The sequence below is a fragment of the Papilio machaon genome, chromosome W (genome assembly GCF_912999745.1).
Source record: "Papilio machaon chromosome W, ilPapMach1.1, whole genome shotgun sequence".
Taxonomy (NCBI): domain Eukaryota; kingdom Metazoa; phylum Arthropoda; class Insecta; order Lepidoptera; family Papilionidae; genus Papilio; species Papilio machaon.
The window spans coordinates 4,804,659-4,818,185 of NC_060015.1; the positions used below are offsets into that span (position 1 = coordinate 4,804,659).

The 13,527-nt window shown below is 35.9% G+C and overlaps 1 protein-coding gene across 1 annotated transcript; it reads left to right on the forward strand.

Moving 5' to 3' along the window:
* Nucleotides 1–1,153: 1,153 nt before the first annotated feature.
* Nucleotides 1,154–10,386, forward strand: LOC123723243. Its single transcript, XM_045685816.1, has 2 exons — nt 1,154–1,318; nt 8,934–10,386. The coding sequence occupies exons 1-2, from the start codon at nt 1,198–1,200 to the stop codon at nt 9,983–9,985; spliced, it is 1,173 nt and encodes a 390-aa protein (XP_045541772.1). The 5' UTR covers nt 1,154–1,197; the 3' UTR covers nt 9,986–10,386.
* The last annotated feature ends 3,141 nt before the right edge of the window (nt 10,387–13,527 follow it).

Genomic DNA, 13,527 nt, shown 5'->3' on the forward strand with positions numbered 1-13,527 from the left:
TGTTCCGCGAAACTCCGCCCCTGGTGGTCCGATTTTGATAAAAATTATTTTAATCGAAAGGAAGTGCTTGCAGATGGGTCTCATTTTTTTCATTTTTTTTTTAAATAAGGCTAAACTATAGTAATAATCTGTTCAAGTCTGAGTTCTTATAAAATATAATATATTCAGTATTAAATGATTTCAATTGCTTTTCATCTAATTTTGGCAGTAAAAAAATAAGCGAACAACTCAAAACATCATGCTCTTTCAATGATATATTGAATAATTTCAATAAATCTGTTTGATTATCACTCAGGAACGCCTCTGGACTGAGGTACTCGTCTTCCTGAGTGACGTTCAATCGGTATGTTACTAATGTGAAAATAGCCTTTTCTGGATAAACATATTGCAATTATTACAATGTATAGATCTTGTTAAGTCATCGGGTTACACAACTGTGAAAAAAAGAAACACTTTTGAAATATTGTTGTTTATTCAAAATACTAAATTACGACGACGTTCAAAAATATTTAGTAAATAAAAGAACACAAAGTAGTTATGTATGCTGAGACCTCTTTGAATGCCCGCGTCAGCGCTATATTCTGAAAACAATTATATTACTTTGCAGTTATCATCTCCTGACTCAACAAACGGATGTTGATAACATTCATAAGGGTCGAGTTTCCAGTAGTATTAGATTACTCTAGAATAAGAACAATAGATTCATAACTTTAGTCTTAAGCCAACTCTGGAAGCGAGCATACATACTTTCATTAGAACTTGTAATTAAATATAAGTCTAATTAAAATAAAGTTTGTATTTTTAAAAGGCCTACCGGCTCCCACAAAACTTGACTGGCGCAGCCGGTAGGATTTTCGCGTCGCGTTTTGCTTAACATCAGGAAAATTCGACGAGCGTTATTTATAACGTTTTCAAACGAAAATCCTTCGAACCAAAGAAATTTGTCAAGAACGGCAGGCCAAGGCAGAAGCTCCAGAATTAAGACTCACCGGAGGGACATGGACAGCATGTGAGTAGACCCAATCGCTATTCCATCTGAATTTACTCCATTCCTTTTCCACAGTAGTTATAAGTGTCTAGAAGTACGTAGTGTATATTCCAAAAATTGAATTATACTATTTATTTCTTTTATTTAGAACATAAGTACAATTGAATTAAAATTTTATAAAATATTTAAATACGATTAAAGAAATAAAAATGAATAAAATTATGCAAATTCCTAAAGAGCTGTCGGGAATCATTCCTAAATTCGATGGAGACGAAAGCTTATTAAACCTATTTATTAGGAAATGCGAATATGTAATTAAATTAAGTAGAGTGGTTACGCCGTTTTTACGTTTGGTCGTTGCATCCTTTCCCGTCCTTTTCCCGCACAGTACAGGTGAGCGAGAAGGACGCGCCCCGCAATCGCGCGTTTTGAAAAATATAATGGCTGAAATCGTCGTCGTTGTGCGTGTGCCGCTCCGCAACTTTTACTCGAAAAAGTCTTTAAAATGTGTGAAAGTTCGAGCTGGAGGTGTCCAGAAGCAGGAGAAGACCGGTGAAAAGAGACAAGGTACTGTGCTTCCTTCCTTTAGCAAAACTGCCTCAATTATCGTATTCCCGCAGTTTTGTACTCGTCCCACCGTGCAACGACCAACTATAAGAACCTTTGCATTACCGCGTTCACATTCTGGTCCAAACGAGCCGGGATTATTTGTTAAAATCTGCGCTAGCCATTATCTAAATTCGTTTCGTTTCGTTTCGTATTAAAACCGCGTACAAAGTAGTTCGTACACCCGTGGCATCGGTTCGCGCGGTTACCTACCTACTTGTATAAATTTTCGTTCATCCCGCTATATCTTAGTTAATTCGCTAACATATCGATTTAGTTCGCTTACATTTTGATTTAATTCGCTTAACCCGCATTTTTAAACCCATTCAAGTACTTAAAATTTGTCTCTTAAAGTCGTGTAAATACATTACACAAACCCTCCATTTTGTCGTTTGAAATTACGTAATAATATTATACTTGCTTATAAGTATATATCTAATGTCAAGTCGTTGTAATTAAAATTGTGTTCATTAAATCGCATTAAGTGTACAATAAGTAGTTCATCCCGCGTATGTATCGTTTTCGTTTCGTTTAAATTATCGTTCGCACACCGGCCGGGTAAGTTATTATAAGCCCCGCGCCGCCCGCTCGCCGCGTTAGTTGGCGGTATTCGTATATTTCGTACCGCGATTATAGAATAATTAAATTGAATAGAATAATTACAATAATTATAAAAAAAACAATTTCAAACAAAATGCACTCAAGAGTAACGTAAAAAAACAATTTCAAACAAAATTCACTCAAAAGTAACATAAAAAAACAATTTCAAACAAAATGCATTCAAAAGTACCATAAAAAACAATCTCAAACAAAATACACTAAAAAGAAACAAAATAATGTCATGAAAACTTCTTTCTTTCTTTCTTCTCTCTTTCAAAAACCCTCTAAACTCTAAAGAAAGTTCTCTTCTTTCTTGTAACATGTCTTTATTGTATAATTATTGTTATTTCGCAGTCGGTGTCGGCCGAAGTAAATAGGTGACATTTTATATTTGAGATGTATTAGACATACTTACGTTTATGTCTCTACTTAGGCCGAAACCGACTCCAAAATAACAATAATTATACAATATAGACATGTTACAAGAAAGAAGAGAACTTTCTTTAGAGTTTAGAGGGTTTTTGAAAGAGAGAAGAAAGAAAGAAAGAAGTTTTCATGACATTATTTTGTTTCTTTTTAGTGTATTTTGTTTGAGATTGTTTTTTATGGTACTTTTGAATGCATTTTTTTTGAAATTGTTTTTTTATGTTACTTTTGAGTGAATTTTGTTTGAAATTGTTTTTTTTTTACGTTACTTTTGAGTGCATTTTGTTTGAAATTGTTTTTTTTAAGTTACTTTTAAGCGCATTTTGTTTGAGATAGTTTTTTTTGTTTTGAAGTCGGCTATTTTTTTTTCTTAAAATGTTTGTTTTATTTCTCAATTTTTAGTGAATTTGAAGTTTAATTACAAATTTCCTTAATACGTATAAGGACATAAATAAGAAAAATAAAGAAAAGGACTTTCCTATTTAATATGTGTGTACTTCAATTCAAAAACTAATTTAGAATACACCAGATAACCACTTATCCTTTAAACAATGAAATAATTATCAAAATCGGTATACAAATTGAAAATTAACGAACTAATACATCGTAGCGTGCCTTTAATTTTGTCCAGCCGCGCGCCGCAGTAGCATTTTTCGAATGCGCGTAGTTTTTAATAATTTAATATCTTCCAAACTATTGATCAGAATTACATAGTTTAAAGGCTAATGTAATCTGCATTTAATACTCTAGCCATCAAACATATTTATTTGGATAAGGATTCATATCGAATATAATATAATAGCGCCGTAAGCTTACGACGCTGTTTTTCGTGTGCAATTTAATCGAAGTTTGTTCATAATAACATGGTTTTTGTGAGACATCCATAGATGATAGATATATGCCACCTAAGACTTTTATTTAGCAAATTTAAGGATCTATAATTACTCGATACATCATTTTAATGTAGGTCATATAGTTTGACCTACGTAAGCCCAGAAAGCAAATTTGTGCTATTCATTGTAACGCGATGTAGCATTTTTCGTTTCCGCGTAATTTTATTCTTACGATATCTCCTAAACTATTAGACAGAATGATATAGTTTCAATTGCAAATATAATCTACATTAAATTCTCTTGATAATGAACATATTATATTTATTTACATAAGGGTTAATACTGAACTTGAATAATAGCGTCGGAAATAGGGCATGAATTTAATTAATGTTTCTAAAGAAAAAAATGGTTATTGTGAGAAAACTATAAAAGATAGATATATGCTATCGCGGACTTTTATTTAGCACATTTAAAGAGCTACAATTCGCCATACATCATTTTTATGTAGGTCCTATAGTTTAGCCTACGTAAGCGCTGAAAGCAAAAATGTCCCTAATTTCCGCAACAAATTTTGAAGCTATATTCAAAATCTACTAGTCTTCTAGTTATTTAAAAAAAAAACAAAAAAATGGGACCCACCTGCAAGCACTTCCTTTCGATTAAAATAATTTTTATCAAAATCGGACCACCAGGGGCCGAGTTTCGCGGTAACACACATAAAAAAAAAAAAAAAAATACAGTCGAATTGACAACCTCCTTCTTTTTGAAGTCGGCTAAAAACTAAATTTGTCGTTAACGTCGCTTGCTCATATCGGTACTTGGTATCTCGTTTCTCTGTCGCTTCTTATTGTTTTCGCTTAAATTGTTTCATTTTTAAACATTTGCTTACATCTATTTTTCTATAAAAATGGCACCGGCCGATACCAGTTTGCAATTGCAATATGCTAAAAGAGATAGGATATTCTCCCGCATGCAAAATATTTTTGATCGCGTTAAAGATATTGATTCAAAATAATTTGATGCAGATTCGTTTTTGTGCGAGTTTGAAACTGTTGATTCATTGCGTGATGATTTTGAAAATGTGCTGGATAAAATAGCTACATTAGAGTTGAAGGCAAATCCTAATTACGTTGTTGATTATCAACCGCTTTCCTCGTTCGAAATTCTATTAGGCAGTGTGAAACGAGCTGCCAAAATATTGCAATCGCAATACTCTCACACTAGTGTTCATGTCGGACCCACATGTCAACCTAGACCTCCGAAATTGCCTCCGATGGAGATTCCCGAGTTCGATGGCGACATAAAAAATTGGCCTTTGTTTATTGCAAGTTTTCAAAACGTCGTACATAATAATGTGTCGTTATCGGATTCAGAGAAGCTTTATTACTTATTAGGCAAATTAACTGGCAGGGCACGCTCCATATGCTCGGGGATCACGCCTTCAGCTGATAACTATTTATTAATATTCGATTTGTTAACAAGTAAGTATGAAGATAAGCGTCTCTGTGCCACTTCATACCTGGATCAATTATTTGATTTTAAATCCATTACTTCTGCAACCCCTGATAGTTTAGAATCATTCTTAGACAAATTCGCTTCGTCAGTAGCCGCTTTAAAAAACATAAAAATCGATGACCTCTCCGATTTAATTTTCTTGCATATCGCACTTAAAAAACTAGATACTGATACGGCGCGTGCATTTGAATCCAACCATTGTCATTGGCAGAGTTGTGAAATTCCAAAATTTTCAAGCTTGGTTTCTTTTATTCGCGAACATATTAAGGTTTTGGAACGCACCTCACCCGTGGCAAAGGTTGCTAACAACAACAGAAAACCATTTGATCGTAAACCATTGACTATGCACGCTTATACTAGTTCCGAGTCGTCCGCATGTACTTTGTGCAATTGTAATCACGACTACATTTATAAATGTAAGGTATTTAATAACTACAAACCGAATGAACGCTTTAAATTCGTCAAGTCGAAAAATTTATGCATAAATTGTTTAAGTTCTGGTCATCGCGTTTCCGCTTGTGCCTCGACATCTTCATATAAAAAATGTAACGCTAAACATCATACTTTATTGTGCTTCGGAATCGAACCCGCTGCCGCGAGAAACGCTCAGACGGCCGCACAACAGAACACACGACTCACGGCCGCCGCGGCCGCACGTCCCGCTCTTACAAGCGAGTCGAATACGCCCCCCGCTCGCTCCGCAGGCACCGATGACGTTGCGCTTTGTGCGCTAGCGAATAGTCGCAGTATTATTCGCAGCGATTTTCGTGGCCCTTCCACAGTATTACTAGCAACCGCGCGTATTATCATTGTGGATTCTCGTGGTAATGAACATAGCGTTCGCGCATTGTTAGACAGCGCTTCTCAAAGCAATTTTATTACTCGTTTTTGTTGTCAAATTTTAGGTTTAAACACAAACTTAAGACCCGCTTGTTCAGTGGTTAAGGGGATAGGAGGTTCGAGTAAAGCCATTCAAGGTTCCGTAAAACTTAAATTTCATTCTCGTTTCGATCGTAATATTTTTTATAATATTGATTCGTTGGTTGTAGATAAAATTACAGAACGGTTACCGACCGCAACAGTCGATCCTTCGTTATTGTCAAATTTTAAAGATCTTCCGCTAGCAGACGATACCTACTACTGCTCGGGCCCGGTTCAAATGTTGATCGGTGCCTCTATTTTTCCGCATCTTCTTTTATCGAATAAGGTTCAAGGACAACCTCCGCATGTCTCACCGCTCGCGTTAGAAACGGTCCTCGGCTACGTCATTGTTGGTGACGCTCCGGTCCGCGTAAATAGTTACGAGTCCCTTTCATATTGCTGCACCGCAGATCCATTAGACTTCGTTATACGGAAATTCTGGGAACTGGAGGAAGTCGACGTCCCTCCGGTACTTAGTCCCGATGATAAATTGTGTGAGGAGTTTTACTCGAGTACTACCTCGCGAGCTAGTGACGGACGTTACGTGGTGGCTTTGCCTTTCAAGGTTGACGTAAGCTGTCTCGGTAACTCGCGTCAGGCAAGTGAGCGACGGTTTTATTGCTTAGAGAGAAAGATGCAGGCTTCTCCACAATTAAAGATCGCATATGACAATGTAATCCGCGAATACTTGGAAAAGGATTATATTTCGCCTATAAATTGTAATTCTTCACAAGGTTCGTATTTTGTTCCGCATCACGGTGTGATCCGAGAAGATAAGGTCACAACGAAGTTACGTGTAGTTCTCGATGGTAGTTGTAAAACCAGCACTGGTTTTTCTCTTAATGACCTATTATATAGAGGTGAAAATCTTCAAGGTAGTTTGTTTAACATAATTAATAATTTTCGTTTATTTTCGATCGCTCTTTCCGCTGATATTCGTCAGATGTTTCTAAGCATCGGCATAAGAGAATCTGACAGGCGTTTTCAACGCATTTTGTATCGTTTTTTACCGCAACAACCTTTACAGGTTTATGGATTTAATCGTGTAGTATTCGGTCTCAAATCTAGCCCCTTTCACGCGCTGCGTACTATTAAGCAGCTGGCGGCCGACGAAGGCGCTTCGTTCCCTCAGGCTAGGGAAGTCATCGATACAAGCCTATATATGGATGACTTCGTTTACTCAGTCCCATCTGAAGAGTTGGGCATTTCTACCGCTTTGGAGTTGATAAGTCTCATGAAAGCGGGACAATTTGAATTGGTCAAATGGTCTAGTAATTCACATTTAGTTCTAGATTCGATTCCGCCATCGCACCGTCTACCGGAAGTAAAAGAATTTGACGGGTCAGATCAACATAAGATACTCGGTTTGTGTTGGTCTCCCACGTCCGATTATTTTAGTATAAAAATTAATACTCCCATAAAAACTTGTACTAAACGTTCGATATTGTCGTGTGTTGCTAAAATATGGGACGTCATGGGATTTGTCGCACCTGTCGTTTTGTACGTAAAATTAATTATCAAGCAGCTTTGGCTGTGTAACTGTGATTGGGATGACACTCCGCCTAAAGATATAGTTAAATTATGGACACGTTTAAGAGAGGAACTTCCTTTGTTAGGTGATATAAAAATTCCCCGTCACCTTGGTATCGTCGCTGATAGTGTAATTACTATTTTAGCATTCGCAGACGCCAGCGAGAAGGCGTACGGGGGAGTTATTTATTTTCACGTTCAAAATAGGGACTCTAATACAATCAATTTGATAACAGCTAAATCTAAGGTTTCTCCAAAAAAGGTTGTCTCACTCGCTCGTCTTGAACTCTGTGCTATTCTTTTATTAACTCAACTTATTAAAAAGGTGGTAGACGCATGTCAAATTCGCGTGGTTTTTCGTAACATATTCGCATTTTCGGACTCAACTGTCGCTCTCTGCTGGGTACATTCCTCGCCTCACCGATGGAATAACTTTGTAGCCAACAGAGTTTCAAAAATACAAAATAATTTAGCGCCGCATAATTTATATCATATTTCGGGTACAGACAATCCCGCCGACTGTCTGTCGCGTGACACCACTCTTTCGTTTGAAGAGTTAAGCACTGTGCTTGCTCAAATTGAATCGGTAATGAATACTCGTCCTTTATGTTCAACGCTCTCTAGTGATCCTTCGGAACCCCTTGCTTTGACTCCGGCGCATTTTTTAAATCTCTCACCTTTACGGTATTTGCCAGCGGAAGAAATAGATGAAAGCCTTACTATTGTGGCTAGGCACAATTTATTAGACAAATTAATTCAATCGTTCTGGAAGCGCTGGAGAAGGGATTACCTCCATACGTTGCAATCGCGTCGTAAGTGGAACACGGCGGTGGATCCAGTCGTTGTGGGTTCTGTCGTAATTATCATAACTGATAATACACCACCGCTACACTGGCCATTAGGTGTCATAGAGGAAGTTTTTCCCGACTCCACAGGAGTCACTCGCGTCGCCCGGGTTAGGACTACGACTGGATCGTACTTGCGTCCCGTTGTTCGACTTTGTCCGTTACCTAAACAGTAGCGCGCTTAAATTACATTCGTTTTTTCATTAATCTTAGTTATTAGTCGTATTAGTTATGTAGGTACTTAGTTAGAAGTTAGATATCGCGTTATTTTCATCTAAATTTTTTGAAGGCGTTCCTTCAAGCCCGGGGGAATGGTTACGCCGTTTTTACGTTTGGTCGTTGCATGCTTTCCCGTCCTTTTCCCGCACAGTACAGGTGAGCGAGAAGGACGCGCCCCGCAATCGCGCGTTTTGAAAAATATAATGGCTGAAATCGTCGTCGTTGTGCGTGTGCCGCTCCGCAACTTTTACTCGAAAAAGTCTTTAAAGTGTGTGAAAGTTCGAGCTGGAGGTGTCCAGAAGCAGGAGAAGACCGGTGAAAAGAGACAAGGTACTGTGTTTCCTTCTTTTAGCAGAACTGCCTCAATTATCGTATTCCCGCAGTTTTGTACTCGTCCCACCGTGCAACGACCAACTATAAGAACCTTTGCATTACCGCGTTTACATAGAGAAACAGGTAACCTAGAACAAGACATATATATTTTTCAAGTAATCACGTCTAAGTTAGCAGGCAAAGCCGCAACTTTAATTAGCGAACGACCTGATATTGAAACTTGGAACGAACTCAAAGCCGCGTTTGAACAGCATTTCGGTGATCCGCGTTCCGAGGAGTGTATAGCAATCGAACTAGAAACTTTGAAAATTAAGAATGGCGAGTCATATCTAGATTTTTGCAACAGAATTCAACATATTAAAAGCACATTGTTTGCGAAGGTAAACAGAATCAGTGACGCAAATCTGCGCAACAGTAAAATCACTATCTATGACCATATGTCGATGAATGTGTTTCTTTATAACTTACCCGAGGACCTATTACGCATCGTGCGACTAAAAGGTTGTACCTCGCTTGAAAACGCCCTAAGCATTGTCTTAGAGGAAGTAAATTTCTTATACCAATATCAGACGAGAAATAAAATGTTTAGATCACATAATAACACACAGCAAAAGCCACAAATAACACAAAATCCTTTTATAGATAAGAACGTTATGAAACCCTTCTTTTCTAAAGACACGCAACAAAATAACTTCAAATTCGGAATACCCCAGCAAGGTAACTTACAAACTAAACCTATCTACCAGGCGCAATATAGACAATCGCAGCCAAATTTTAAATTCGGTATCACACCAGGTACATATAACACAAAGCCGATATATCAAACACAACCTAAATTTACTCCAAGTAAACAATTTAAAGTACCCCAGCAACAATTTGGTTATAGACCACCATCCCATTTAATAAGACCACAGTTTCAACCTAAGTTGCAATCTACGGACGTTAGCATGCGTACCGCACCCCCTGTAAAGCCTCAAGCTTTGCACATGAACCAATTATACAACAACGAAGAAAATGACATTCAGTATGACGAAAATGAATACTATGTTGACGAAAATAATGAATATTACCCAGATGAAAATATTAACTCTCTTAGTGAACATAACGAATCTCTATTAAATGAAGACGAAAATTTTCCCATAAAAGCCTTAAACAAAAACCCGAAATAATATATATAAATTACTGCGACCCTAAACTAAAATAACCATATATAGAAATCCCAGAATTAAATGCAAGGTTTATGATAGACACCGGTAGTTCAAGATCGTTTATAAGTCCTGAAAAGGCTAACGAATACTTTCATAATTGTAAAGAATATGAGCCTTTTGAGGTAATCAGTACACACGCGTCAAGTTTCCATAATGAAGTAATTTTAACACAACTGTTTCCCATCTTTAATACGAATAAAATTCACAAATTTTACATATACGATGTAGACGGAAGATACGACGGACTAATAGGTAGCGATCTTCTCAAACAGTTAAATTCTAAAATAGACATGAAAAATCAAATACTATATACAGATTCCACAAAAATTCCAATTATTTACAATCCATCCAATGAAATTAAAATCGCAACCCGTTGCAAACAACGAGTTAAATTACCCACTAATATTTTAAATGGCGAAGTAATTTTAAATTATACGGAATTTTGTAATGGCGTTAGAATGCCAAGCGCACTTGTTAAATGTCAGAATGGTTACGCAACCACAGTAATTCAAAATACATTGGATAAAGAAATCACCTTAAAGATAACAAAACCCTTTGACGTAACCCCATACAATAGTAGAGCAGAAAAGATTAATATAAATAATTTACAAGACAGAAACGACATTCAAATAGATAAAATTTTAACGGAAAACCTAAATAGATTACGTTTAGACCACATGAACCCAGAAGAGCGCAATTGTATTAAAAAACTCTGTTTACAATATAAAGATATTTTTTATTCAGAACATTTACCTTTAACATTTACCAATGATGTCAAACATTATATAAGAACTCAAAACGAAGACCCTATTTTTGTCCGACCATATAGGCAACCACAAGTAATTAACGATGAAATTAATAAACAAGTAGATAAAATGTTAGCAAACAATATAATAAAACCATCTTTTTCACCCTGGAGTGCACCAGTACACTTAGTTCCTAAAAAGATCGATGCAAGTAACGAAAAGAAATATAGACTTGTTATCGATTATCGAAAACTAAATGAAATAACAATAGATGACAAGTACCCATTACCGAACATAACGGACCTCTTTGATAAGCTAGGACGTAGTTGTTATTTTACCACACTCGATCTAGCTAGCTATCATCAAATAGAAGTAGCCGAAAAGGACAGGCAAAAAACAGCTTTTAGTACACAGTCAGGACATTATGAGTTTACACGACTCCCCTTTGGTCTCAAGACAGGGCCAGCAACTTTCCAGCGCACAATGGACAATGTATTACGAGGTTTACAAGGAATACATTGTTTAGTTTATTTAGACGATATCATAGTATATTCAACAAGCTTACAGGAACATATAGACAAATTAAGAACAGTATTCGATAGACTAAGACAAACCAATTTAAAAGTACAACTCGATAAATCGGAATTTTTAAGAAAGGAAGTATTATATTTAGGACACACAATAACCCCAGAAGGACTTAAACCAAATAACGTTAAAATTAAAACCATTTTGAATTATCCTTTACCTAGAACAACAACAGAAATCAAAAGATTTTTAGGATTAATAGGTTATTATCGACGCTTTATTAAAGACTTTAGTAAGATAACGCAACCTATGACACAAAGAACGAAACTTAAAAAGAAACGTTCAATACCTCTTGATGACAATAAATATATACAATCTTTCAATAAATGTAAAGAACTTCTAACAAACGCACCTATATTAGAATACCCAGACTATAATAAACCATTTATTTTAACGACAGACGCCTCTGAGTTTGCATTAGGCGCTGTATTATCACAAGGACCCATTGGGCAAGATAAACCAATTGCTTATGCGAGCCGCACACTAAACGATGACGAAACCCGCTATAGTGTTACAGAAAAAGAACTCCTTTCAATAGTTTGGGCAATTAAACATTTCCGCCCATATTTATACGGTAAAAAGTTTACAATCATTACCGATCATAAACCCTTAACATGGTTAAATTCCCTTAAAGAAACAAATAGCAGACTAACAAGATGGCGCTTACGTTTAGCCGAATATGATTTCAACATAATACATAAGAGCGGTAAACAAAACTGTAATGCAGACGCTCTATCGCGTATTAAAATTAATGTCTTAGATAAAAGAGATAATTATTCCACAAAACCTAACGTAGATAAAAGTGAAGATTGGAATAAAGAAATACAACAATTAAGGAAAGAAATAGAAGAATTAGAAAAATTACAAAAGAGAACAGTTAAACAACCTTCATTCGAACCAATGTCTATTTCAGAAATAGAGTCCGAAAAAGCTATCACCATTACTGACTCCGATTCTGAAAAGACGCTTTCATTAAAATCTCCATATTCAATACCTTACCCATCTAGTAGCACGTTAACAGCATATGAAAAATCTTCTGACTTAGAAACCGCACATTCCGCGCAAGATACTGAGTCACAAGGCATTCCCATTTTGCAAGAAGCAATCGACACTAAACCAAATCAAATTTTAGTATTCAGTTGGAACATAGACCGATTATCTGTAAAGAATTTATCTCGTGAAAAACAAAAAATATTAGAAGTACACTTACCCTTAAATCGACCCGATCTCGTTAAACAGTTTCTAAAAGAATACATTAGAAATAAAATTAAATATTTTATCTATTTCGAAAATGAAGAACACCGCAAACAATTTACACAGTTAGTAATATTTTTATTTAATAAAGAACTTGTTAAATTTTACGAATGCACAAAACGTGTCGTCTTTGTAGAAAATGAAACGGAACAAAGAGACATAGTACAGAAATATCACGAAGGAAAAACATGTCATCGTGGTATTAAAGAAACTTTAATCCATATTAAACGTTCATATTTTTGGCACAATATGGCTCAAACAGTAGCCAGTATTATAAATTCTTGTGAAACTTGCAAAATCATGAAATATGACCGAAAACCAATAAAACCTAAATTACAATTAACTCAAACTCAAAGTAAGCCCTTAGAGGAAATATTTATAGATATCTTTTCAATAGAAGGCCATTATTATTTAACCATCATAGATGCATTCAGTAAATTAGGACAAGCCTTTGAATTAAGTAACAGATCGACCCGAAGTCGTTAGAGCCCTTATTAAATATTTTTCACTATATGGCGTTCCGCAGAAACTTAGTTGTGACCCCGGAACGGAATTCAATAATGCTTTACTTAAAGAACTATTAACATTTTATAAAGTAGAATTACATATTGGTACCCCTAACAACCATAATTCAATGGGACTCATAGAAAGGTTCCATTCCACTTTATTAGAAATATACAGAATAGGAAAACATGATCATAAATATATAGAATCATCTTTTATAATGACATACGTAATCATGGCATATAACCACACCATACATTCTACAACAGGTTTAACACCATTTGAAGTCTTGTTAGGACATACAGACTCAAGACATCCATTTGACGTTAATTTCGAAAAACAATACTTCCAAGAATTAATTAAAGAACACGTTAGGCGCACCAAATACTTATATAAACATTTAACTGAAAAAGC